Consider the following 27,038-nt stretch of genomic DNA (forward strand, 5'->3'; position numbering starts at 1 on the left):
CCACTTACTGCAAGCAATTACCTTACCATTTGGCTATTCGTGCATGACTCATGGCCAGACTCAAACTTGCATATGTTGTCAACCATGTGTCTACGGCTCGTCATCATACATCCATTATATATACATATAAGTTGCTTGCCCGGTGTCGAAAGATAAATACGGTATTGTAGTGCCTGTGTTTTCCGAAACCACGCAAAATTCCTTTGGACATGCATGCATGTTTCAAAATACAGCACAGAGACATTACGTCATTTTTTTTGTTCGCACAGCATTTGCATGAAAGTAACAAATTCTTTTTCAAACTTCAATACTTTGTCCTTGCTGGCGTTAGAGAGTAGAGACCACCACAAGATATAATTGATATCCAGTCTGCATAATTCTCTCCTACTTCAATTTTTCCTACTGGAAAACCTAACGATTTATCAATGTTTTGGCACTTACAACCTGCAGTGTATTTCACAACGTCTGGGATTACAGACTCATCACACATTGATACCACATCGGTTAGTAAATTTTCTTCGAAATTCACAGATTCTGAGATTTCTCATTCTGGCTATACATCAACAACATTTACACAGGTCACTGATAATGAAACTTAGGGACACAGAAACTGAGTTGATTTCACACTGAGAAGACTGCATTTAATTTTTTAGTATCTGATGTGTTTCCTGAGAAAGAAATATCACTTGCATTACCCATCAATATAAGAAGACGCACGGTGTTAATTACTTCGAATGGCATAGGGTTATTGTAAAATATATCTAATCCTTGTACCCTAGAAAAAAATTTTCCACCCAATCTTGATTTAATCTGGACTTTGATACTTTTTAAGCTTTCAAAAAGACCAAAGAGGGATTTTACTGATGTGATAAAACCTTTATGGAAAGGCAACAATCTTTCTCTGTCGCCAACTCACATTCGTGAACAAAGGTCTAGGAATCTCTTTAGGGTATTCTCCACAATTGTGAGATTCATTCCACATCCCCTACGCAGAGGTGAACAGTCATGTTTTTGAATTCTACAGTGCAGGCCATCGAAGATGTCATTAACGAGTTCAGCAGAATCACTTTCAATATATTTGTGAAGAACATATTTCAAGGCCTCAGCTGTTTGTCGTGAAAATAGGCATGCTGCCATCCCTGCATTCTGCCTTGTTTGTCCATTTAAATGTAAGTGAACTTCAGTAACGTGGTGGGTTGAGGTTTAAAAAATTCCTGTATATCTACTTTACTTATTTTGGATCCATTAGGTAGCGTAATTCCCCTGTCAATAAAATTGTTCCTGCTGGATTTACGAAATATGTTCTACCTGTTCTGACGGACAATTCCTTCCAGACTTTTATTTGTTTTTTTTTTTTTTTTTCATCCATATCACAGCTTCAACACATATTTCCGTTTCCTCAAGTATCTTAATGATGCTCTGCAGCACACTACTAGTCATAACTGTGTCGAAATCTTAATAAAGTGATCGATGCCACTGCCTACACAACCCACGAATCATGTAAAATTGAACATCTGAATGTGGACCGACTACTTGTCCTCCAACATATCATATGCTACCATCAACATTCATTTCGTCAAATGTCAAAACTACTAGTCTCTTTTGATTAGTAGAATTATTTGACTTAGTCCTTCAATAAACACAGGACATCTTCGAGAATACCTGGTCTACATTTTAATTCCTTCGTCCATTTCTGAAATGTTGCCCTGTGCGGCAAAGGCATTTTTCGCAAATATGCATAGGCCTAAGTGTGCTTTTGGCGAGAGAGCTATTAAAGTCAGTGCATGGGCGATGTCTTCTGAATTCCATTTTACCCTTTAGTTTTCGTTTAAAAGGCACCATATATTCCCCGGTAAAAACATTTTGACAACTCTTTGCTCCGATCTGCGATCTTTCTCAAACGATTTTAAAGAAACTTTTCTGTAATAAACTCTAATTCTCGCACATCTTAACGGTTTAACTCGTCAGCTTCATGCTGAATCGCCTCTCGTTTCGTTAATGGTCATAGTTATTGTGATACTTCGGTAGTAGATAAACTACAGCAAGGAATTCGTAGATTGCAGTGAAAAATAGGTATCGCTATAAATTTGTGTTTGGTGCGTGTTAGGTTACATGTTGCTGAGTAAATGTAAATAATATATTGAATTATTTTTTAAACTTGGAAGGATTTCGCTGTCTGTTTCCAAACTCGAGAAAATGGGATGTACAGTCACGAACCCATGCATCAGTGAAAAAACTAGATTGAAATATTCATATTTCATATGAATTATATACATTGCTATATATAAAAGGTGTACAACTTTGCTTCCGCCGTTTGCCGGTAGGTGGGGACAACGGTAAGTAGCGGTCGATAGAAACAGATCACAGACGTCAGGCAGTTAGCTTGGACCTCGGTCTACATAACCTCATTCAAATATTAGTCGATTTGTGTCTGCATCATAAAGTTGTTCTTGATTGAAAAAGTCAGTTTACGAGAATAATTCTCGTCATTTGCAGGAGGTGTTACTGTTTTGTTTCAATATGAAGAAAACAGCGGCTGAGTCTCATCGAATGCTCTCACGTACGTATGGTAAGGATGATATTAGTGAAGGAACGTGTCGTGAGTGGATTCAACGTTTCAAGAACGGTGATTTTAACGTCGTAGACCGGCATAGTGGTGGAAGAGAGAATGCTTTCGAAGATGCAGAATTGGAGACATTGCTGAGTGAAGACTCGCGTTAAACTCAAGAAGAATTGGCATGATTAGGGGGAGTGACACAGCAAGCCATTTCAAAACGTCTCAAGGCTATGGGCATGATTCAGAAAGAAGGAACTTGGGTCCCATGTGAAATGAAACCAAGAGACGTTGAACAGCGTTTGTGTGTTTGTGAACAGTTGCTTCAGAGGCAAAAACGGAAGGGATTTCTGCATTACATTGTGACTGGGGACGAAAAATGGCTTCATTACGATAACCCTAAACGCAAAAAATCATGTGGATATCCCGGCAATGCTTCCACGTCGACGGTCAAACCGAATATTCACAGCTCCAAGATCATGCTCTGCATTTGGTGGGACCAGCTGGGTGTCGTGTACTATGAGGTGTTAAAAGCAAGTGAAACAATCACAGGTGCTCGTTATCAAACGCAATTAATGCATCTGAGGAGAGTATTAAAAGACAAATGGCAGCAATACAGCGAGTGGCAAGATAAAATGATTTTGCAACACGACAACACTCGACCCCACATTGCAAAAGAGGTCAAAAAATGCTTGGAAATGTTAAAATGGAAGTCCTACCCCACCGCCGTATTCTCCAGACATTGTTCCCTCTGACAATCAGGTGTTTATATCAATGGCGCATGGCCTGGCTGACCAACACTCCTGACCTCATGAAGAAGTGTGCTCCCTGCCGCCGTTGGATAAGCAGCTGCAGCAGCAGGTCGTATACTCCTAGCTCACTCATTTGTTACATAGTTTAATTCTTAATTTCTTTGCGTGTTTTTGGTACTTGCATTGTTTAATTCATAAATTTCGGGCGTATTATAGTATTTGACAGTTGTAGCATCGCGTTTTAGTACCTGAATAGTGTAAAATCGCGTAGTCTCCTTCCGCCTCCGAGCAGTGTGTCAGCAGTGCGCAAGTAGCAGCATTACTGCATTTACTAGGCAATCTTGTATTTTAATAACCGTTTAAATTTTGTCGATTTGTTTGCGCTCTCTGTAGATTAGTTCAGACGTTCTTTGCACAACAGGTTTTAGCATGGATAGGGACTGCAACTGCTGTGTTCGGATGCAGGCTGAGTTGGCATCCCTTCGCTCCCAGCTTCGGGCAGTGTTGGCTTCGGTCACACAGCTTGAGGCTGTTGCCAATGGGCATCACTGTGGGGGTCCAGATGGGGGTTTGTCGGGGACGGCCAGCTTGTCCCACGCATCCCCCGATCGGACTACGACTGTGGTTGCCCGGGATACTGCCCGCATTGAGTCTGATCCCTCACCTGTGGTAGAGTGGGAGGTCGTCTCAAGGTGTGGCAGGGGGCGAAAGACATTCCGGAGGGCTGAACGGAAGGCCTCTCCAGTTTGTCTGACGAACCGGTTTCAGGCTCTGTCTCAGGCTGATACTGATCTTCGGCCTGACATGGCTGCTTGTCCTGTTCCAGAGGTTGCCCCTCAATCTGCAAGATCCGGGCGGTCGCAGAGGGTGGGCTTACTGGTAGTTGGGAGCTCCAACGTCAGGCGCGTAATGGGGCCCCTTAGGGAAATGGCAGCAAGAGAGGGGAAGAAAACCAATGTGCACTCTGTGTGCATACCGGGGGGAGTCATTCCAGATGTGGACAGGGTCCTTCCGGATGCCATGAAGGGTACAGGGTGCACCCATCTGCAGGTGGTCGCTCATGTCGGCACCAATGATGTGTGTCGCTATGGATCGGAGGAAATCCTCTCTGGCTTCCGGCGGCTATCTGATTTGGTGAAGACTGCCAGTCTCGCTAGCGGGATGAAAGCAGAGCTCACCATCTGCAGCATCGTCGACAGGACTGACTGCGGACCTTTGGTGCAGAGCCGAGTGGAGGGTCTGAATCAGAGGCTGAGACGGTTCTGCGACCATGTGGGCTGCAGATTCCTCGACTTGCGCCATAGGGTGGTGGGGTTTCGGGTTCCGCTGGATAGGTCAGGAGTCCACTACACGCAACAAGCGGCTACACAGGTAGCAGGGGTTGTGTGGCATGGGCTGGGCGGTTTTTTAGTTTAGATGGCCTTGGGCAAGTACAGAAAGGGCAACAGCCTCAACAGGTGCGGGGCAAAGTAAGGACATGCGGGGACCAAGCAGCAATCGGTATTGTAATTGTCAACTGTCGAAGCTGCGTTGGTAAAGTACCGGAACTTCAAGCGCTGATAGAAAGCACCGAAGCTGAAATCGTTATAGGTACAGAAAGCTGGCTGAAGCCAGAGATAAATTCTGCCGAAATTTTTACAAAGGTACAGACGGTGTTTAGAAAGGATAGATTGCATGCAACCGGTGGTGGAGTGTTCGTCGCTGTTAGTAGTAGTTTATCCTGTAGTGAAGTAGAAGTGGATAGTTCCTGTGAATTATTATGGGTGGAGGTTACACTCAACAACCGAGCCAGGTTAATAATTGGCTCCTTTTACCGACCTCCCGACTCAGCAGCATTAGTGGCAGAACAACTGAGAAAAAATTTGGAATACATTTCACATAAATTTTCTCAGCATGTTATAGTCTTAGGTGGAGATTTCAATTTACCAGATATAGACTGGGACACTCAGATGTTTACGATGGGTGGTAGGGACAGAGCATCGAGTGAGATTATACTGAGTGCACTATCCAAAAATTACCTCGAGCAATTAAACAGAGAACCGACTCGTGGAGATAACATCTTGGACCTACTGATAACAAACAGACCCGAACTTTTCGACTCTGTATGTGCAGAACAGGGAATCAGTGATCATAAGGCCGTTGCAGCATCCCTGAATATGGAAGTTAATAGGAATATAAAAAAAAGGAGGAAGGTTTATCTGTTTAGCAAGAGTAATAGAAGGCAGATTTCAGACTACCTAACAGATCAAAGGAAAATTTCTGTTCCGACACTGACAATGTTGAGTGTTTATGGAAAAAGTTCAAGGCAATTGTAAAATGCGTTTTATACAGGTACGTGCTGAGTAAAACTGTGAGAGGCGGGAAAAACCCACCGTGATACAACAACAAAGTTAGGAAACTACTGCGAAAGCAAAGAGAGCTTCACTCCAAGTTTAAACGCAGCCAAAACCTCTCAGACAAACAGAAGCTAAACGATGTCAAAGTTAGCGTAAGGAGGGCTATGCATGAAGCGTTCAGTGAATTCGAAAGTAAAATTCTATGTACCGACTTGACAGAAAATCCTAGGAAGTTCTGGTCTTACGTTAAATCAGTAAGTGGCTCGAAACAGCATATCCAGACACTCCGGGATGATGATGGCATTGAAACAGAGGATGACACGCGTAAAGCTGAAATACTAAACACCTTTTTCCAAAGCTGTTTCACAGAGGAAGACCGCACTGCACTTCCTTCTCTAAATCCTCGCACAAATGAAAAAATGGCTGACATCGAAATAAGTGTCCAAGGAATAGAAAAGCAACTGGAATCACTCAACAGAGGAAAGTCCACTGCACCTGACGGGACACCAATTCGATTCTACACAGAGTACGCGAAAGAACTTGCCCCCCTTCTAACAGCCGTGTACCGCAAGTCTCTAGGGGAACGGAGGGTTCCAAATGATTGGAAAAGAGCACAGGTAGTCCCAGTCTTCAAGAAGGGTCGTCGAGCAGATGCGCAAAACTATAGACCTATATCTCTGACGTCGATCTGTTGTAGAATTTTAGAACATGTTTTTTGCTCGAGTATCATGTCGTTTTTGGAAACCCAGAATCTACTATGTAGGAATCAACATGGATTCCGGAAACAGCGATCGTGTGAGACCCAGCTCGCTTTATTTGTTCATGAGACCCAGAAAATATTAGATACAGGCTCCCAGGTAGATGCTATTTTTCTTGACTTCCGGAAGGCGTTCGATACAGTTCCGCACTGTCGCCTGATAAACAAAGTAAGAGCCTACGGAATATCAGACCAGCTGTGTGGCTGGATTGAAGAGTTTTTAGCAAACAGAACACAGCATGTTGTTATCAATGGAGAGACGTCTACAGACGTTAAAGTAACCTCTGGCGTGCCACAGGGGAGTGTTATGGGACCATTGCTTTTCACAATATATATAAATGACCTAGTAGATAGTGTCGGAAGTTCCATGCGGCTTTTCGCGGATGATGCTGTAGTATACAGAGAAGTTGCAGCATTAGAAAATTGTAGCGAAATGCAGGAAGATCTGCAGCGGATAGGCACTTGGTGCAGGGAGTGGCAACTGTCCCTTAACATAGACAAATGTAATGTATTGCGAATACATAGAAAGAAGGATCCTTTATTGTATGATTATATGATAGCGGAACAAACACTGGTAGCAGTTACTTCTGTAAAATATCTGGGAGTATGCGTGCAGAACGATTTGAAGTGGAATGATCATATAAAATTAATCGTTGGTAAGGCGGGTACCAGGTTGAGATTCATTGGGAGAGTGCTTAGAAAATGTAGTCCATCAACAAAGGAGGTGGTTTACAAAACACTCGTTCGACCTATACTTGAGTATTGCTCATCAGTGTGGGATCCGTACCAGATCGGGTTGACGGAGGAGATAGAGAAGATTCAAAGAAGAGCGGTGTGTTTCGTCACAGGTTTATTTGGTAACCGTGATAGCGTTACGAAGATGTTTAATAAACTCAAGTGGCAGACTCTGCAAGAGAGGCGCTCTGCATCGCGGTGTAGCTTGCTCGCCAGGTTTCGAGAGGGTGCGTTTCTGGATGAGGTATCGAATATATTGCTTCCCCCTACTTATACCTCCCGTGGAGATCACGAATGTAAAATTAGAGAGATTAGAGCGCGCACGGAGGCTTTCAGACAGTCGTTCTTCCCGCGAACCATACGCGGCTGGAACAGGAAAGGGAGGTAATTGGAACAGGAAAGGGAGGTAATGACAGTGGCACGTAAAGTGCCCTCCGCCACACACCGCTGGGTGGCTTGCGGAGTATGAATGTAGATGTAGATGAAGAAGTCACAAATTGGATCGATTCGTGGATCGCTTCAAAAGATGAACAATTTTTTCGACGCGGGATTCGTACACTGCCCACCAAAAGATGGGAAAAGTAGTGGCCAGCAATGGCAATGGCAATTGAATGATACACGCGTAACCAATTTGTTTCATTAAAGCCTCAAATGTCGGGGAAAACAGTGGAAGCAAAGTTTTACACCATGTATTAATATCACCATTGATACGGAAGTTTCGAATATTAATCATATGACGAAACACTCTCGTCTTTGTGAACTATCATTTGCCAAAATCTTGTTTCGATTTCTACGAGGACGCATCTCAAAATGGTAGATATCGAAACAAGATTTTGGCAAATGATAGTGCGCAAAGATTACAGTGTTTTGCCATACGATTAATATACGAAACTTCCATATCTATTGCGATATTCATGCGTCTACAGATATTTTCATTTAAATATTGTAATTATTGAGAGCCATCGATAGCTGGTAAAACGAGAACTGCTGTGGGATTTGTAACAATATAAGTGATGAAATTACAAGTTTATTTCTATACTGAGAATGGGCTGTTTCATAAAATATTTACTTGTCTTGCACTGGGTTGTTAGTTTAATAATGCACTTCTTCAGGATATTGTTGCAATTTCAAGTACAGTAGAATGTTAGCAGTAGCTCCTGTCAGCCACCGCGCCGAGTGTCAAAACTTTGTTTGCGCAAGTAATATACTCTGCTGTGTTTTGACAAAAGAAGCAGATTTCAACATGGCAACAAGAGAAGCCACTTATTCCCCAAAGCGCGCCACACTTAGTTCATGAATCAATGCCTCTTCAACTACCTTCTTGGTATAGCTGACAACTCAAGACCATTCCTGTTGTGTAACATTTGCAGTGGCTTCTTTTGTCAACATTTCAACATTACTTTTCACCCAGGCTCATATACTCTGTCAGATTAAAATGAACATGATACAGAGTAAGCAAGATTTAACTATTCCCTTTACTGTTAACCAGTTCGCAAGGCTGGTAGCATGAAGTTTTGGCTTGTACAGCACTACAAGTTCCATTAATTTTGCCTTTTACATACTAAAAAAAAAAAAAAGCACTCAGTCTTCAGACCACGAGTCGCCTACCGGGATCATCCGACCGCCGTGTCATCCTCGGTGGAGGATGTGGATAGGAGGGGCGTGGGGTCATCACACCGCACTCCCAGTCGTAAGATGGTATTCTTGACCGAAGCCGCTACTATTCGGTCGAGTAGCTCCTCAATTGGCATAATGAGGCTGAGTGCACCCCGACAACTTTATCTCATGGCACATTTCTTTGTATCCAGAAATAATATCCGTTTTCTGCCACTGCATTGTTGGGGCTTTATGCATCACAGCAGAGTGGCATGGCGTTTTCTTCATTACTATTGTCGAATTCTGGAGAATATTTTGCAGCAGAACGTTATCTTTCCAGCCGGAGAACGCATACTTGGATGAAATTTTTATTGCAAATTTCGTATTCATTTGTACTGCACTGTTGCTATTAATGCAGCACCAACAGAGAACACTTGTTCACAATACTTAACTACCACAGAGCACTTCAATACGATTTTACAATGGGAGCATCTAATGTGTGGCACCACGTGGTACCGTTTATTAATGGTGTGAGGTGTTACAACAGGGTCGCTTTACCAACTGAACCGTTGGCGGCGTCGTAAGAAAAGCCAGCTCGCCATTGATTTTACCTGGTTCAAAATGGTTCAAATGGCTCTGAGCACTATGGGACTTAACTTCTGAGGTCATCAGTCCCCTAGAACTTAGAACTACTTAAACCTAACTAACCTAAGGACATCACACACATCCATGCCCGAGGCAGGATTCGAACCTGCGACCGTAGCGGTCGCGCGGCTCCAGACTGTAGCACCTAGAACTGCTCGGCTCCTCCGGCCGGCGATTTTACCTGGGCAATGGCGTTACGTCTCCCTCCGGCCAGCCAAATGTGAAAAGTCCCAACTAATGTTAAACACACTACAATATCGTGGAGCAAAAGATAATAAACCTGGGCATCATTATTTATTTTCTACACAATATAACGAGTCATTCGATGTCAGAGAGTAATTCAGAACTGCGTGAAAACAGGATTGGTTCAAAATGGTTCAAATGGCTCTGAGCACTATGGGACTTAACTTCTGAGGTCATCAGTCCACTAGAACGTAGAACTACTTAAACCTGACTTAAAGACACAACACACAGCTATGCCCGAGGCAGGATTCGAACCTGCGACCGTAGCGGTCGCGCGGTTCCAGACTGTAGCGCCTAGAACCGCTCGGCCACTCCGGCCGGCGAAAACGGGATTAAATTGATGTCAATCAATTTATTTTAAGTATCTTCTTGAGTTATAATTATTTTGAATGTTACATCCCTGTTTTCTGTAATGTCTCCCCCATGCCAATTTGGAATGTTTACACTATGGATTGCTGTGGGTACAACTTCTTTCTTGAGGGTAACCCTACAAGTTCATTTCTCAAACCTAGTTCGCAGTCTTCAAGCCGAAGATGAATTGAACACACTTGCAGTTTTCACATTCATATTGTCCGCACATTTGCATCGAACTATGCACTCACGTTCCAAGTGCTCATCTTTCGGATAATCATGATAAATAACGTTTGTTTTCTTTCGAGAAATATTAATTCTGAGACTGCAGATGCAGTCCTAGTTAATAAAATTGACCCTGGAAAGCATTTCAATGGTCGTTCTGACAACACTGCACCAGTATTTTGACACTCGTACAAAAATCCTGTTACAGTAGTATTCCATTAAGCGAATCTGGCAAACAGGCCGCATTTTTGGTCTGTGTTAGTTGAGTCACATTAGCACAGAATCAAGTATACTCCTGCCTCCCATAAACCATGATCAGATATGATGCTCCACAGTAATGCCCATGTACTGTTTGTTGGGCAGAAGACAGTTTTGTTCAATACTTTCCAGGATGCTCTCAGTTTTCCACAAAAATGCTGCTGCAGAGTGAAAAATTCTGTGGATCTCCCTCTCTCCATAACATCGTTTGTCTCCATTGGTTGTAGTGATAGGGCCCACTCATACGTTCATACAGACTGTGGACATCAGCAGAGCAGAATAAGTTGTAAAGTGACTTTGCGTGAAGCACCTGAAGAAATATGTCACAAAATTTGTCTTTCTCAGACAACAACTAAACCTGCAACATCAAACACTGCCAATAGTGAGAGGGCAACTGTTCGGGACCTTAGAGACTCCTCTGGCATTGTCTTCCCTGCTGACAAAGGCAACGCTATTGTTATGCTGAGCCACAAGAACTACAGTGAGGAAATGTGGAGCTGCTAGATATAGGAAAATCAATGCTGACCCAAACATGAAGGTAAAGAGCAAGACCAATGTGCTTCATAAGGGCTTACATATTCTAACGTTTTGACGACTTAAAGTGCGTGAGTGAGTCTGTGTTATACTGATTTATTTCCCCAAACCACATTCCACTTCTTTACCAGATGACTTACTTGGGGTTTGCAGCCACTCTTCTTTACTGGATAGCCAGCTGCTGGAAACTCTCTTGACTTCTCCTTCGAATAACGCTAGGTACAGGAACTTCCAAGACTCTTTCTACTGGAAGTAGCCATGCAATCAACGATGTATTTTACTTTCAAGCACAATAACAAATTCTCACTTTCAACAAAATATGGAACTTCCAGCAAGTCTCTCATACAGTCGTTAGAAACGAAAATTGTTTTGCATTCAAAAGAAAGTCTGCTTAGACACCATGACTTTCAGAAAAAGAGTCTGAAAATACGTCTTGCCTCTAATAAGGCTGAGTCAAGAGTGTACAAGAGTACCTTTTCAACTGTTATTGTTATAATTAACAATAGTCAATGGCACAAGCACAGAGCGGCATGTAAACTCCATGGCTCTTCATTACACACTCACTAACACATCTATGGAATGCCCGACAGGTACGCGTCGGTGCCGTTCGACTGCCGCCTCTACTTTCTTCCCGTGACTAATTCTAAACCTGCACACACAAACATGTGACGTGCAGAAGGTAGGATTTTACCAACCCACACTCTTATCTAGAATATCGTGTGTTCGAGACGGTAGAAAGCTAAGTGGTTCTAGAATTTACACAGAAATTCTCGAATCACTACAATATCACTGCTAAGAACAACTATAGACACTCCATTAATGTGTCGTAAAAAGTTAGTGGTCACAGAGTACTCTTTTTCCAAGACTCATACGATGAATATAAAAGCATCGGGGTTTTGACATAGACGTTGAAATACTGGGGCTGTGTTGTGAGAGAGACCATCAAAACTTGTGCTAGGGACTATTTTGTCGACTGGGAGTATGGCTATACTCTCAGCAAGGCTTTGGAACCAGCATTGGGTGTAATTACAGAGAAGACACTCAAGAAACACAATGAGCTGCCAGCAAAGGTGGGCAGTGTGCCTACATCCACTCTGGCACAGCTGGGGAGAGCCACCAAACAACTGCCTTTTCAGCGACTGATGCATGACCACTACCATAGACCACATACGGTGCACTCTGCAGGGGAGGAGGGGAGATAAGTCAACCATGCCCCTCGGGACAGTGACACGTCACCAAAAATTGTGTCTGCTGGAGACTATGAACCAGAAGTCAACTGTGAACTGTATCACTTATAACAATTTTGATAATTGCATGAACATTTTCAAGTAAAGTGTTTCTTTGTCGGTGTACATCACATAAGCATTGTCATAAAGTAATAGAATTGTAATGTACTTGATTATCTTTGTGTACTAAAGTTGTCTCTCAGGACAGTTGCAGTACAGCATTCTAAACTTGTTTCTAGTAACTAGATTTGTAAATAGGTGTGTATATGAAAAGTAAAAACCCACAGTCCTGAGCGAATATCTCTTGTCACAATTGCTGACATGGCTATTGCATTTTGAAGTCTCACTATGAATTGATAAATTGTGTAAAATAAAAATGACCCAGCATTGAAAGTTTTTTATTTTCGTATGAATGTTAGCAGATTGAAAATTTCATTTATCTTTCTCCTGTTTCCGTTAATATACTGAGTACATCCCCTCAGTTTGATATTTCAATAATTACTTTTGCTAATGTTGTGCTTTGCCTGAAATATTTCAGTACTTTTATATCTATAGTATGTACTGAAATATTGCTGTTCTCAGCTGAATATCATCTGTGTAACTTAACTGTCTTCAGTAAAATACATGAGTAAGACTTTTCATTCCAATTTGAACAACTCATTTGGCATTCATTAATAGTTGCCTATAGGTTGCAGAATAAAAATATCATTTGTGAGTACACTGCACAACATAAAAAGATTTTTCATTTTCTTTTCTCTCACGAAACACTAAATGTGAGCATATATGTGTACTATCTGTCCTTTGGTTGCAGGAGCCAGAGCCAATGAAGTCATGGATGGGTGTATGGGATGCAGAGAATTATGGTAGCCCTTGCATCCAGTATGTTTTCATAGCTAATCCAAAGCAGTCACGGATTGTTGGTGATGAAGATTGTCTCCATCTCAATGTGTTCACTCCAAAGGTAGATATGCAATAGAACTGAGAGTTTCATGTTCTATCATTTTTTGCAGTTTAGATGCTTAACCTATTGCCTGTGAAAAGGATGTGACCTAACATATATTTCTTTAATTAAATCAAGAACTGAAGACTATTTTTACTGAAGAATAATTGTGACAAGAGAGGAGTCTTTACCTACAAACTACCCTCACATGAGAGTAAATGAATTAGATTAATAATGACTTCCATAAAATAGTTACCAGGTTGCCCCCTAAACTTAGCTTCTAATATTATGGGGTTGCTCTTGTAATGATGATATTGTGTAATGTTCTGTGCATACACACAATTTCTTGTGGTCCATCCCCATTGTTGGTAAAGAGAACACAGTAAAGCATAGGATAACTTATGAGAGAGTGTATGTGATCTGTCATCTGAATAGAAGTTTCACACAGAATTTTATATGGCATTAACAGTGCCTGGCTATCACAATGAGTAGAAAAAGATTGTTATGCAAATATCCTGCAATGTGGTTTGTCATGGGTCCATAACAGTGCAGAGAGAGGTACTTATTCTGTGACACTTGGGTCGAACTGAGTCACTCTCCCAGAAACAGTGATTTTGAACAGTGAAGGGTAAAGCTTACTCTGCATTCTCGCTTCTTGCCATACCACTAGTGTTAATTTGTACTAATTTATTTCCTCCCAGTTTCCACATTTCTCCAAAAGTTATCTATTTAAATTATATCTTAATGTTTCTGTTGGGTTTGTCTCCTTTTTCAATATTTTCTTCTTACTGTTCTTTAAAAGTTTGGATATCCTAGTGGGAAACAAGAAATAGCACAAAATGGGGTCCAACATGAATTATTCTTATATTATCTGTGTTGTAAGTGCATCTGCTTATAATCCTGGACTCAGTCAGCTGTGGGTTAATACTAAGTTCTACAATAATACTTAATTATCACTTATATATGAAGTGTCATTTTGAAAGATAATGTTTGGTGCTACTTCCCTTCTGTTGTTAAAGGTGTTGCCTGTAATATAAGCCCAACAAAAATGCTGATCCATCAAGTCCCACATATGTTCCTTTGGAGACAGACAATGTGATCATACTGGAGTCTGCCTGCTAAGCTGAGTGGTTACGTGTTTGCTAAGCAGAGGGCCCAGGTTTGATTCCTGGCCGAGATTTTCTTCACTCATGGACTGGGTGTTGTGTTGTCCTCATCATCATTTCATCTTCACCACTGGCACACAAGTCACCCAATGTGGCATCGACTGAGATAAGAATTGTATTCGGTGGCCGAACTTCCCCAAATGGGGCCTCCCAGCCAACAATGCCACATGCTCATTTCATTTTTATCATACTGGAGAGGGCACTTGGTGCAGGTATGATGGTACATCGAGTAATGCAAGAAATATGCTCATGTGAATTGTCACACCTCTCTAACATTGCATATGTTCACATCACTAAAAACAACTTCGTTCTGTTCATCCTTCTAGTTTCATCAGCATAGTGATTACAGAAAGATGAGTGGTGAGAGGAAGACTGGTGAAGTATACACTTGCTGATGGACCATTTAGAATTTTAACCAGCACTTTCAGGCTTTGTATATAGTTTCAACTCTCTCCACAATGATTCATTTTTAATCATTGTGTTAAATGCCCTCTGTCATTTCTTCATTCCATAAGGAAATGTCTTAGAGATGCTCATGTGCTTTTAGTGTATATTTTATTAATTTCCTGTTTGTACACCTTCATTTTATTGATTTCCTGTTCGTTCACTCCTGCCATTCTATCTTTATTACTTGCTTGCCATTGTTTGTGTTTTGTTTCAACACATACAATGTTATTTTTTTGGGCTTAGCTGTTATTTCTGAATAATTAGTTACCAACATTCCACAATCAGCAGTGCTCTGGAAACTGAAACATGGTACATTATTTATTGATGTTTACAGTCATGCACTGTTCCTTGTCTTTATAATTACTCAGTGTTTGGAAAAATGTTATACTACTGTTTAACAACTTTTCTTCTGCCCTTTTTCTCCTGTTTACTGTCTAACACTGATGAAAATTCTCTTTTCTTATTCTTGAACCTTTGGAACATATCATGTTCCTAAATTTAGATATTCTTCTACTTTAATCAGTTGCTCCCATTTAGGATCTGAAAAGTAGATAGATTTTTTTGTGCACTAGTTATTCTTTAATTTTATTTTAAATTGTAAACAGTCTCATTAAATGCCACTATAGGCTATAGAAACTTACATTACTCATGATTACACATGGGCATAATGCAGACAGGCTGAAAGAGTCTTTGTTCATGTGTTATTACTATTGCCATGAACTGTTGAGCATTCAGAGTCATTTTAGTGGTTAGCATCACCAGCTGGCATGATGTTGGTCACCAGTTCAAACCTGATCTTCAGCAGTTATGTGTTACATAGTATTCTTCATTTCTGGAAGGTTCTTGAAGTATCATATGTTTATAATTTTTGACAATGGAAAATCCAAAATGGAATATAACAATATAGTGAAAAGGAAAGTTGCTACTCACCATATAGTGGAGAAGCTGACTTGTAGATAGGCACTAAACAGACTGTCACAAATAAGCTTTCGGCCAGCAAGAATTGACAACACACACACACAAACACACACACACACACACACACACACACACACACACACACACACACACACACACACACACATATATATATATATATATATATATATATATATATATATATATATATATATATATATATATATATATATATGACGTTGACCTCCACCTGTCCAATGGCCAACTTCACACGTCCGTCCACATCAAACCCACCAACAAGCAACAGTACCTCCATTATGACAGCTGCCACCCATTCCACATCAAACGGTCCCTTCCCTACAGCCTAGGTCTTCGTGGCAAACGAATCTGCTCCAGTCCGGAATCCCTGAAACATTACACCAACAACCTGACAACAGCTTTCGCATCCCGCAACTACCCTCCCGGCCTGGTACAGAAGCAAATAACCAGAGCCACTTCCTCATCCCCTCAAACCCAGAATCCCCCACAGAAGAACCACAAAAGTGCCCCACTTGTGACAGGATACTTTCCGGGACTGGACCAGACTCTGAATGTGGCTCTCCAGCAGGGATACGACTTCCTCAAATCCTGCCCTGAAATGAGATCCATCCTTCATGAAATCCTCCCCACTCCGCCAAGAGTGTCTTTCCGCCGTCCACCTAACCTTCGTAACCTGTTAGTTCATCCCTATGAAATCCCCAAACCACCTTCCCTACCCTCTGGCTCCTATCCTTGTAACCGCCCCCGGTGCAAAACCTGTCCCATGCACCCTCCCACCACCACCTCCACCTACTCCAGTCCTGTAACCCGGAAGGTGTACACGATCAAAGGCAGAGCCATGTGTGAAAGCACCCACGTGATTTACCAACTGACCTGCCTACACTGTGATGCATTCTATGTGGGAATGACCAGCAACAAACTGTCCATTCGCATGAATGGACACAGGCAGACAGTGTTTGTTGGTAATGAGGATCACCCTGTGGCTAAACATGCCTTGGTGCACAGCCAGCACATCTTGGCACAGTGTTACACCGTCCGGGTTATCTGGATACTTCCCACCAACACCAACCTATCCGAACTCCGGAGATGGGAACTTGCCCTTCAGTATATCCTCTCTTCTCGTTATCCGCCAGGCCTCAATCTCCGCTAATTTCAAGTTGCCGCCACTCATACCTCACCTGTCTCTCAACAACTTCTTTGCCTCTACTCTTCCACCTCGACTGACATCTCTGCCCAAACTCTTTGTCTTTAAATATGTCTGCTTGTGTCTGTATGTGTGGATGGATATGTGTGTGTGTGTGTGAGTGTATACCTGTCCTTTTTTCCCCCTAAGGTAAGTCTTTCCGCTCCCGGGATTGGAATGACTCCTTACCCTCTCCCTTAAAACCCACATCCTTTCGTCTTTCCCTCTCCTTCCCTCTTTCCTGATGAGGCAACAGTTTGTTGTGAAAGCATGAATTTTTTGTGTATATTTGTGTTTGTTTGTGTGTCTATCGACCTGCCAGCGCTTTTGTTTGGTAAGTCTCATCATCTTTCTTTTAGATATATTTTTTCCACGTGGAATGTTTCCCTCTATATATATATATATATATATATATATATATATATATATATATATATATATATATATGATGTGACTTAACGAACGAAAGCACTGGCAGGTCGATAGACACACAAACAAACACAAACACACACACAGAATTCAAGCTTTCGCAACAAACTGTTGCCTCATCAGGAAAGAGGGGAAGGAGAGGGAAAGACGAAAGGATGTGGGTTTTAAGGGAGAGGGTAAGGAGTCATTCCAATCCCGGGAGCAGAAAGACGTACCTTAGGGGGAAAAAAGGACAGGTATACACTCTCACACACACACACACATCCATCCACACATATACAGACACAAGTAGACATATTCAAAGACCCACATCCTTTCGTCTTTCCCTCTCCTTCCCTCTTTCCTGACAAAGCAACCGTTGGTTGCGAAAGCTAGAATTTTGTGTGTATGTTTGTGTTTGTTTGTGTGTCTATCAATCTGCCAGCGCTTTCGTTTGGTAAGTCACACCAGATATATATATAAAAACAAAGATGATGTGACTTACCGAACGAAAGCACTGGCAGGTCGATAGACACACAAACAAACACAAACATACACACGAAATTCAAGCTTTCACAACAAACAGTTGCTTCATCAGGAAAGAGGGAAGGAGAGAGAAAGACGAAAGGATGTGAATTTCAAGGGAGAGGGTAAGGAGTCATTCCAATCCCGGGAGCGGAAAGACTTACCTTAGGGGGAAAAAAGGACAGGTATACACTCGCACACACACCCACATCCATCCGCACATACACAGACACAGGTGTCTGTGCATGTGCGGATGGACACGGGCGCGTGCGCGAGTGCACACCCGTCCCTCCCTCCCCCCAAGGCCACAGTCTCCCCCCAAAACCCACATCCCCCTGTCACTCCCCCTCCCCCCCTCGCCCCTGACGAAGCAACCGCTCGCCGCGAAAGCCCGAACCCCGTGCGCTTGCCTGCGCCTGCCCGTGTGTCCATCGACCTGCCAGCACTTTTGTTTGGTAAGTCTCATCATCTTTGTTTTTAGATATATTTTTCCCGTATCCCACTATCCCTCCCCCTTCTCCTTACACCCACCCAGTTGCCACTGGTGCTGCTGCTTGCAGTGTGGCTTCAGTTGCTAGAGACTGTAGTCATGTATGTGTGTGAGCTGCATTTGTGTGAGTGTGTCTGTGTCTGTCATCTATTTCTGACAAAGGCCTTGCTGGCTAAAATCTTATTTGTGACAGTATTTTTGTTGTGTCTATTTGCAAGTCAGCAGTTCCACTATACGGTGGATAGCAACTGTCCTTTTCACAATATTTTGTATAAATTTTGTAAATTCTGAAATATTCTATATTTGTACAAATACTAGCAATCTGATATATTTGATGTTTATATAAATAACTGAGCCCTCCAACTTGGATTTTCTTTCTGTTCTGGCGGTACATTGGTATTTATAGTAAACTTGGGTTCAATACTAAGTGTTGTATTTCGCTGATAACTCTTGCTTTCAATTTGGATTTTAGTGTGGTTATCACATGACATTGTTTGGTGGAGTTCCAACTACTTCAGAACATCTACATCAGCATGGCTCCCATTAAGAAATGTAAAAGCCTTTGCCTACATGGGCAGGAAACAGAATACAAGCAGTACATTGATCCCACAGTCCATATATTGAGGTGACTAATCAATTCCAAGGCACCAGTAAGTCAGCTGCACTTCAGGCCTCCATCAGTGTTCTGTGGAGATGCTGGTCAGAAGCTAATAAATGGCTGAAGGTATTGAACTGATTTACCAAATACAACTGATGGGATAGCATGATGTGTTTGTCAGATATGTATTCCTACTTGGACAGCAGAGTCCAGCAGTGGCTCAAGATCAACAAAGCTCAGTAGCTGGGATCACTTCCAAGCTGAACACAGGAAAATGTTTTGGTACAATCAACAGCAAATCTACTTATTGGAAGAACATCTGAAGAACAGGGCCCAATGTCATGGGCAGAATGTTTTGGCGTATGCCACATTGTGGAATCAAATCTGATGGAAGCTGACAAAATCTCACACTACATGAAAGAAGCTGCAGGAAACATGTGCCAATCTCTTGTGCTAAAGAGTGACACAACAACTGAGGAATTCATCAAGTTGTGCCAGTGCATCAAGGAAATGCAACAGAAAATAATCAGATGAAAAATGTGTGACCAACCCCCAAATGTGATGCCTATTGTAGCGGTTCTGCCTGCTTTATTTATTTTATTTGGTGTCCTCAGTGCCTAACCACAAATTTCGCAGTCTTGAAGAATATGGAGCAGACACTGTCATTGTTTTTACACACGGTCCTATTTGTTTAACACTTATTCCACAGTTAAATTGAAGGATTGTTGTTATTCTAACCAACACAGGTTTCTTGTCTGAAACTTGGCCGTGGACTGACTGTTTTGGGACCAATAATTGGGCCCTTATACATCCTCACAATAATAGGTGCTGAAACTACACATTGTTCGAAGTTAAATTTACAGAAATTACAATTACAACTTAACTCATAAAAATTAACGGAATATGTTGAAAAATTGGTTCTTTTTAACAGTTTCTTCTACTACAAAGGTTAAGCCAAAGTATTTGTTTAAATCATGAAATTAACAAATATAGTTACGTAAACAATATGGTACTTTTGATGAAGCTGTTAATTACTTTGGAACTAATTAAGGTCTGGTTTTGCTAATATATTTTAATAGAATTTAAGTTATGAAACAATTACTAATTTCATTCTATAACAAAAGATACTAACTAGGAATAGTCAAAATAAATAAGAAAATCACTTACATACAAAAAAACTAAGCACAAAATTAGATCTGGTGTTATTTACTTTAAAACTCAGGGTCAACCTTTATTATGAAAATACAGATTATACTCACGTATGTTAATAGTAAATAGATGAAAGTGAAGAAACGAATTTTAAGGTGGCAGATGGAAAACGAGAGGAAGTCATAATTTCCCAGCTTGCTTCGTCACATCACTCCCTAATTGGACTGACCAGATAGATATTGCAAATAGCTACTGGGCAATTCAATGACCACCAGTGACGCCAGAAACTGGGTTTAAAATGTACACAAACAAAAAGATTATTACATAAGAAATCTTATCAAAAACTACAGGACATATGTTTTTTTTTCAAATTTATACTTATATGAACTGGCCATACAAAAATCCCCACACAAAATAATTACATACAGTGTATTGTTATACAATATCACAAAATATCCACAAGTTATACTTGTGGCCTAATTGTTTAAAACTTATTCCACAGTAAAGTTGAAGCATTGTTGTTGTTCTAACCAACACAGGTTTCTCGTCTGAAACTCGGCCATTCTCTGACTGTTTTGGGACCAAAAATCAGGCCCTTATATATCCTCACAATAATAGGTGCTGAAACTACACATTGTTCAAGGTTAAATTTACAGAAATTAGAATTAAAACAACTCATTAAATTAACTGAATACAACGAAAAATTGGTTCTTTTTAACAGTTTCTTCTACTACAAGGGTTAAGCTGAATTATTTGTTTAAATCATGAAATTAACAAATATAGTTACGTAAAAAATACGGTACTTTTGACAAAACTGTTAATTTCTTTGGAATTAATTAAGGCCTGGCTTTACTAATATGTTTTTGAATAGGGCCAAATAAATACTTTAAGAATACTATTAGTTGTTCCTCTAAATGTTTATAACTAGTACAGAATTTATATTTGTTTATACGTCAACAATAGAATTTAAGATACGAAACAATTACAATTTCATCTTATAACAAAAGATACTAACTAGGAATAGTCAAAATAAATTAGAAAAGCACTTACATACATAAAACTAAGCACAAAATTAGATCTGGTGTTATTTACTTTAAAACTGAGGGTCAGCCTTTCTCTATTATTAAAATACACATTATACTTGCATATATTAATGGTAATTAGTTAAAAGTGAAAAAACGAATTTTAAGGAGGCAGATGGCAAAACAAGAGGAGGTAAAAATATCCTAGCTTTTTTCGTCACACTAAGGCAGTTGTGGAAGACAACAATGACTTCACTTCTCTCATAAATCAGGGAGTGAGAGAAGAGATACACATTTTATGGCATCCAGAACTGTCAGACCAACTAAGGAAGATGTAGCAGGCATAAATATTGAACTGACACATCAGGAGGTAGTAGAAAATGTTAATGAATAGGAGCGCTGATCTCCGCCACCAGCCAAATGCGCCATGAAGAAAGGACTTGGCCAACTTGGACTTATGCTGCAGCCAACAACCCAGCACCTGACCAATGTAAGTACTACCAAATTCGGTGCCAAGTGTGATGCCCCATGGAAAAACAGGCATTTGGAGGACAGGGACAACACACTGGTGTGTTTCCACTGTGGACACACAGAACATGTACTCTACTGCAGAGAAAGCAGGCAAGTTTTTGATGACTACTACACTGCCATATGTCAACCATCCTAACAGTTATATTCATTGCTGTCAACTGCACACAGTTATAGCTCATCTGTGTTATGAAACCCATCATCTTACTCTGCAAGCTCACAAAATAAATCTACATGCCATTGGGGATAATAAGCTTGTAGGTGATTGAGCTGAACTTCAGATCACTAATTTCCTGAGCAACCACAACTAATTCCTAAAAGTATATGTGTAGAAACAACTGAACCAGTCCAGGATGGGCAACTTAGTGTCATCAACAATAGATCATGAATCACTACCTCTACAGTAAATGCAGGGAAGGCAACTGTCAGTAGGCCCTATCTGACTGAGGAACAACATTGGTGATGCATAGCCAGTCTGCATCAATTTTTGAATGTTTTCAAATCCAGAGGAAAAACATAGAAAATGGCTCACAATAGGACACTGTAACAACAGTGGGAATCATCCACCAATGAGCCAGCAATCTTATAAAGTGTCACTGCATGAATGACAGATAATCCAGGAATAAGTGGTAAAGATGCTACATGATGACATCATTGAACCTTCACAGTCCTAGGTCCTCTCCAATGCTTCTTGTAAAGAAGCGGGTTGGCACATAGCATTTCTGCATTGACTGTCAATGACTGTACAAAATCGTGAAGAAAGTTGTCTATCTCTTGCCATGCATTGCTGACATTCTAGACTGTTTGAAAATAACAAAGTGTTTCTGAACTATGGGCATGCATTCAGGCTACTGGCAAATCAAAGTTGGCAAGGCTTACTGGGAAAAGACTGTCTTTATAATTCCTGATGGCATCTATCAGTTTAAAACTATGCCATTTTGACTGTGTAACACTCTAGGAACTTTTGAGCATATGATGAATAACCTACTTTGATACCTTCAATGGACTGCTTGTCATTGCTATCTGGGTGTCAATGTTGTTTTTTGAAGACATTTGAAGAACATTTAAGTCAACTGAAAACCATGTTAAAGCATGTTCAGACCACTGGCTTCCACCTGAATCTAAAAATGTGCCCTTACCCACCTGAGAAATAAAAACCTTGGTGCACCTAGTGAATGGCAATGGAGTCAGTCTTGATACAGAGAAATTATGAAGAACATGTAGATCAACTGAGAACTACACTCCTGGAAATGGAAAAAAGAACACATTGACACCGGTGTGTCAGACCCACCATACTTGCTCCGGACACTGCGAGAGGGCTGTACAAGCAATGATCACACGCACGGCACAGCGGACACACCAGGAACCGTGGTGTTGGCCGTCGAATGGCGCTAGCTGCGCAGCATTTGTGCACCGCCGCCGTCAGTGTCAGCCAGTTTGCCGTGGCATACGGAGCTCCATCGCAGTCTTTAACACTGGTAGCATGCCGCGACAGCGTGGACGTGAATCGTATGTGCAGTTGACGGACTTTGAGCGAGGGCGTATAGTGGGCATGCGGGAGGCCGGGTGGACGTACCGCCGAATTGCTCAACACGTGGGGCGTGAGGTCTCCACAGTACATCGATGTTGTCGCCAGTGGTCGGCGGAAGGTGCACGTGCCTGTCGACCTGGGACCGGACCGCAGCGACGCACGGATGCACGCCAAGACCGTAGGATCCTACGCAGTGCCGTAGGGGACCGCACCGCCACTTCCCAGCAAATTAGGGACACTGTTGCTCCTGGGGTATCGGCGAGGACCATTCGCAACCGTCTCCATGAAGCTGGGCTACGGTCCCGCACACCGTTAGGCCGTCTTCCGCTCACGCCCCAACATCGTGCAGCCCGCCTCCAGTGGTGTCGCGACAGGCGTGAATGGAGGGACGAATGGAGACGTGTCGTCTTCAGCGATGAGAGTCGCTTCTGCCTTGGTGCCAATGATGGTCGTATGCGTGTTTGGCGCCGTGCAGGTGAGCACCACAATCAGGACTGCATACGACCGAGGCACACAGGGCCAACACCCGGCATCATGGTGTGGGGAGCGATCTCCTACACTGGCCGTACACCACTGGTGATCGTCGAGGGGACACTGAATAGTGCACGGTACATCCAAACCGTCATCGAACCCATCGTTCTACCATTCCTAGACCGGCAAGGGAACTTGCTGTTCCAACAGGAGAATGCACGTCCGCATGTATCCCGTGCCACCCAACGTGCTCTAGAAGGTGTAAGTCAACTACCCTGGCCAGCAAGATCTCCGGATCTGTCCCCCATTGAGCATGTTTGGGACTGGATGAAGCGTCGTCTCACGCGGTCTGCACGTCCAGCACGAACGCTGGTCCAACTGAGGCGCCAGGTGGAAATGGCATGGCAAGCCGTTCCGCAGGACTACATCCAGCATCTCTACGATCGTCTCCATGGGAGAATAGCAGCCTGCATTGCTGCGAAAGGTGGATATACACTGTACTAGTGCCGACATTGTGGATGCTCTGTTGCCTGTGTCTATGTGCCTGTGGTTCTGTCAGTGTGATCATGTGATGTATCTGACCCCAGGAATGTGTCAATAAAGTTTCCCCTTCCTGGGACAATGAATTCACGGTGTTCTTATTTCAATTTCCAGGAGTGTATGTTAAAGTGTGTTCAGACCGCAAGTGCCTGTTGCCCACCAAAGAAATAAAAATCTTTGGGCACATAGGGATTGGCAATGGAGTCTATCCTGATCCAGAGGAATTAAGAGCAGTCACAGATTTTTTAACACCTCAGCAAATTAATGATGTGAAAAGTTTTCTTGAAATGTACCCATTCAGAAAGAACCTCTGTACCCCTGTATCCAGGCACATCTCTTGCAAGAAGTACTGTGGGGAGACTGCAAATTTTTCTGAAATGGGTTGTAAGATCTTTCTTGTCCTTAAAGAGGTGCTAATGTCTGATGATGGTCGAAGTAGAGTGGATATAAAATGTAGACTGGCAATGGGAAGGAAAGCGTTTCTGAAGAAGAAAAATTTGTTGACATAGAGAATAGATTTAAATGTCAGGAAGTCGTTTCTGAAAGTATTTGTATGGAGTGTAGCCATGTATGGAAGTGAAACATGGATGATAAATAGTTTAGACAAGAAGAGAATAGAAGATTTTGAAATGTGGTGCTACAGAAGAATGCTGAAGATTAGATGGGTAGATCACATAACTAATGAGGAGGTATTGAATAGGATTGTGGAGAAGAGAAGTTTGTGGCACAACTTGGCTGGAAGAAGGGATCGGTTGGTAGGACATGTTCTGAGACATCGAGGGATCACCAATTTAGTATTGGAGGGCAGCGTGGAGGGTAAAAATCGTAGAGGGAGACCAAGAGATGAATACACTAAGCAGATTCAGAAGGATTTAGGTTGCAGTAGGTACTGGGAGATGAAGAAGCTTGCACAGGATAGAGTAGCGTGGAGAGCTGCATCAAACCAGTCTCAGGACTGAAGACCACAACAACAACAACAACAATGTCTAATCAAGTGCTAGCATTGTATGACGAGAATGATGAGACAGAACTTCTCACAACTGCTAGGAATTATGAGATAGTTGCAGTTCTAGTGAAGATTAAGAATGTTGCTGAAATGATAATAACTTATGTTTCAAGAGTACTCTCACTTGAAGAGTGCTCTCCAAGACTGAGAGGAACTTCTTGACAAACTGGAAAGAGAGTCTTGCAGTTGTTTTGACCATTAACAAGTTCTGGCAGTATTCATTTGACAAACAATTGACTGTTGCGATGACCACAATTCTCTGTGCTGGCTGAGTAGCTTGAAGGCCCCGTCATGTCAATTTTCAAGATGGATACTGAGGCTTTAGGAATATGACATCACATTGGTGTAGAAAAGTTAACACAAAGACAAGGATGCTAACTGCTTTAAATAAGGAATCCTTTGGCATAAAACAGCTGTGTAGATGAAATCTCAGTCTCCACTGGATGAAATGACATTACTGCTGAACAGAAGGAAGTCCAGCACTGCTGAAAGCCATAGAAGCCTTGTAGAAGGGGGTGCCAACCAAAAGGGAATTCCAATTATTAAACCGAGTGTTGTACAAGAGGACCTATGATCCAGTGGGATGGAAAGGGTTGCTCACCATCCCAGCTCATCTATGGCCAGTATTTCCACATCGCTCCAAAATCTGGTCACCTGGGATTTGTGAAGATGTTAGACAGAAGCAAATGCAGGTGTCTCCTGCTAGGTGTCTACTGAACCATTAGGAGAGCAACTGTAGTGAATCCCAATGATGGAAGCATATGTCACAGATTACCTCTGGGTCACCATTCCATCAGACTGGCCCAAAGTTGACAAATGAGACTTGATGGATAATATTCTGCACTGACTACATTACCCACTATGCTGTCACTGAAGCTGTGCTGACTGCAGAGTACTGTTAATTGCTAAGTTCCTTGTAAAAATTATCGTTTTGAAACATGGAGCATCCCATGTGATGATCTCTGATTGTGGAAATGTTTTCCAGTTGAGACTAGTACCAGAGGTAATTTGACATTGTGACATCACCACAGAATGACAACTTCCTGCGATCCACAGACAAATGGACTCACAGAATACTTTAAGATATACTCTCAATGTATGTTGATGTTGAACAGAGAGACTGAGATACAGTATCACCCATCATGATCTTTGCATGTAACACAGGGTAGCAAGACACTACAGGCTTCACTCCATTCTTTCTGCTCCAAAGTCATGAGGTTGAAGCAGTAATGGATTCATTGTTTCCATTTCAACCAGATGATACTCATGATGACTGTGTGAAACACCTAAACTCCAGGACTGAAGAAGACAGCTGGTTGGCATTAGATCCTGGACACCCTGGAGAAAGAGCAAGAGTGATATAACAAAGAGCAATGGCCAGTGAAATACAGCCTAAGAGACCTGGTATGAATTTTAATGCCTATTCAGGAAGTGGAACAATCAGAAAAGTTACTAAAGCAATACTTTGGGCCATATCATATCCTACATCAGTTGTTGGATGTTAAGTCAAGGATTATGACCCTTCATCAAGAAGACAACAGTGCAGACATATCATCTATGTCCTCTGTATGAAGCCCTACTGCAATCCAGAGGCACAATGGCAGCTTCAAGATAACTGAAGACCCACTCAACGATCATGAAGCTTTGATGGAAGAAGCTAAACAATCCTCATCATAGTGAAGAGAGTGAAACAACATGACGAGAATGCAAGGATCTGTCTGTGTCATCAGACAAGGGACCATTGGTAAATCTAGATTCAGGCTGCTGCAGTCAGCTCTAATGAGAACTTTCATGAGGACAGGAAGCATTGCTGCAAGCTGTGATGCATGCAATGTAACCTAGTGGTTAGCATAACGGGTTGGTTT

The 27,038-nt window shown here is 41.9% G+C and overlaps 1 protein-coding gene across 1 annotated transcript in view; it reads left to right on the forward strand.

The window, feature by feature from the left end:
* LOC126249059 (venom carboxylesterase-6-like) overlaps positions 1–27,038 on the forward strand; it is a 216,619-nt gene that overhangs the window by 91,915 nt on the left and 97,666 nt on the right. The window contains exon 2 of the mRNA XM_049950704.1: positions 13,024–13,173. Within this exon, the coding sequence (XP_049806661.1) occupies positions 13,024–13,173 (150 nt within the window). The remainder of the gene's footprint in view (positions 1–13,023; positions 13,174–27,038) is intronic.

The sequence above is a fragment of the Schistocerca nitens genome, chromosome 1 (genome assembly GCF_023898315.1).
Source record: "Schistocerca nitens isolate TAMUIC-IGC-003100 chromosome 1, iqSchNite1.1, whole genome shotgun sequence".
Lineage (NCBI taxonomy): Eukaryota > Metazoa > Arthropoda > Insecta > Orthoptera > Acrididae > Schistocerca > Schistocerca nitens.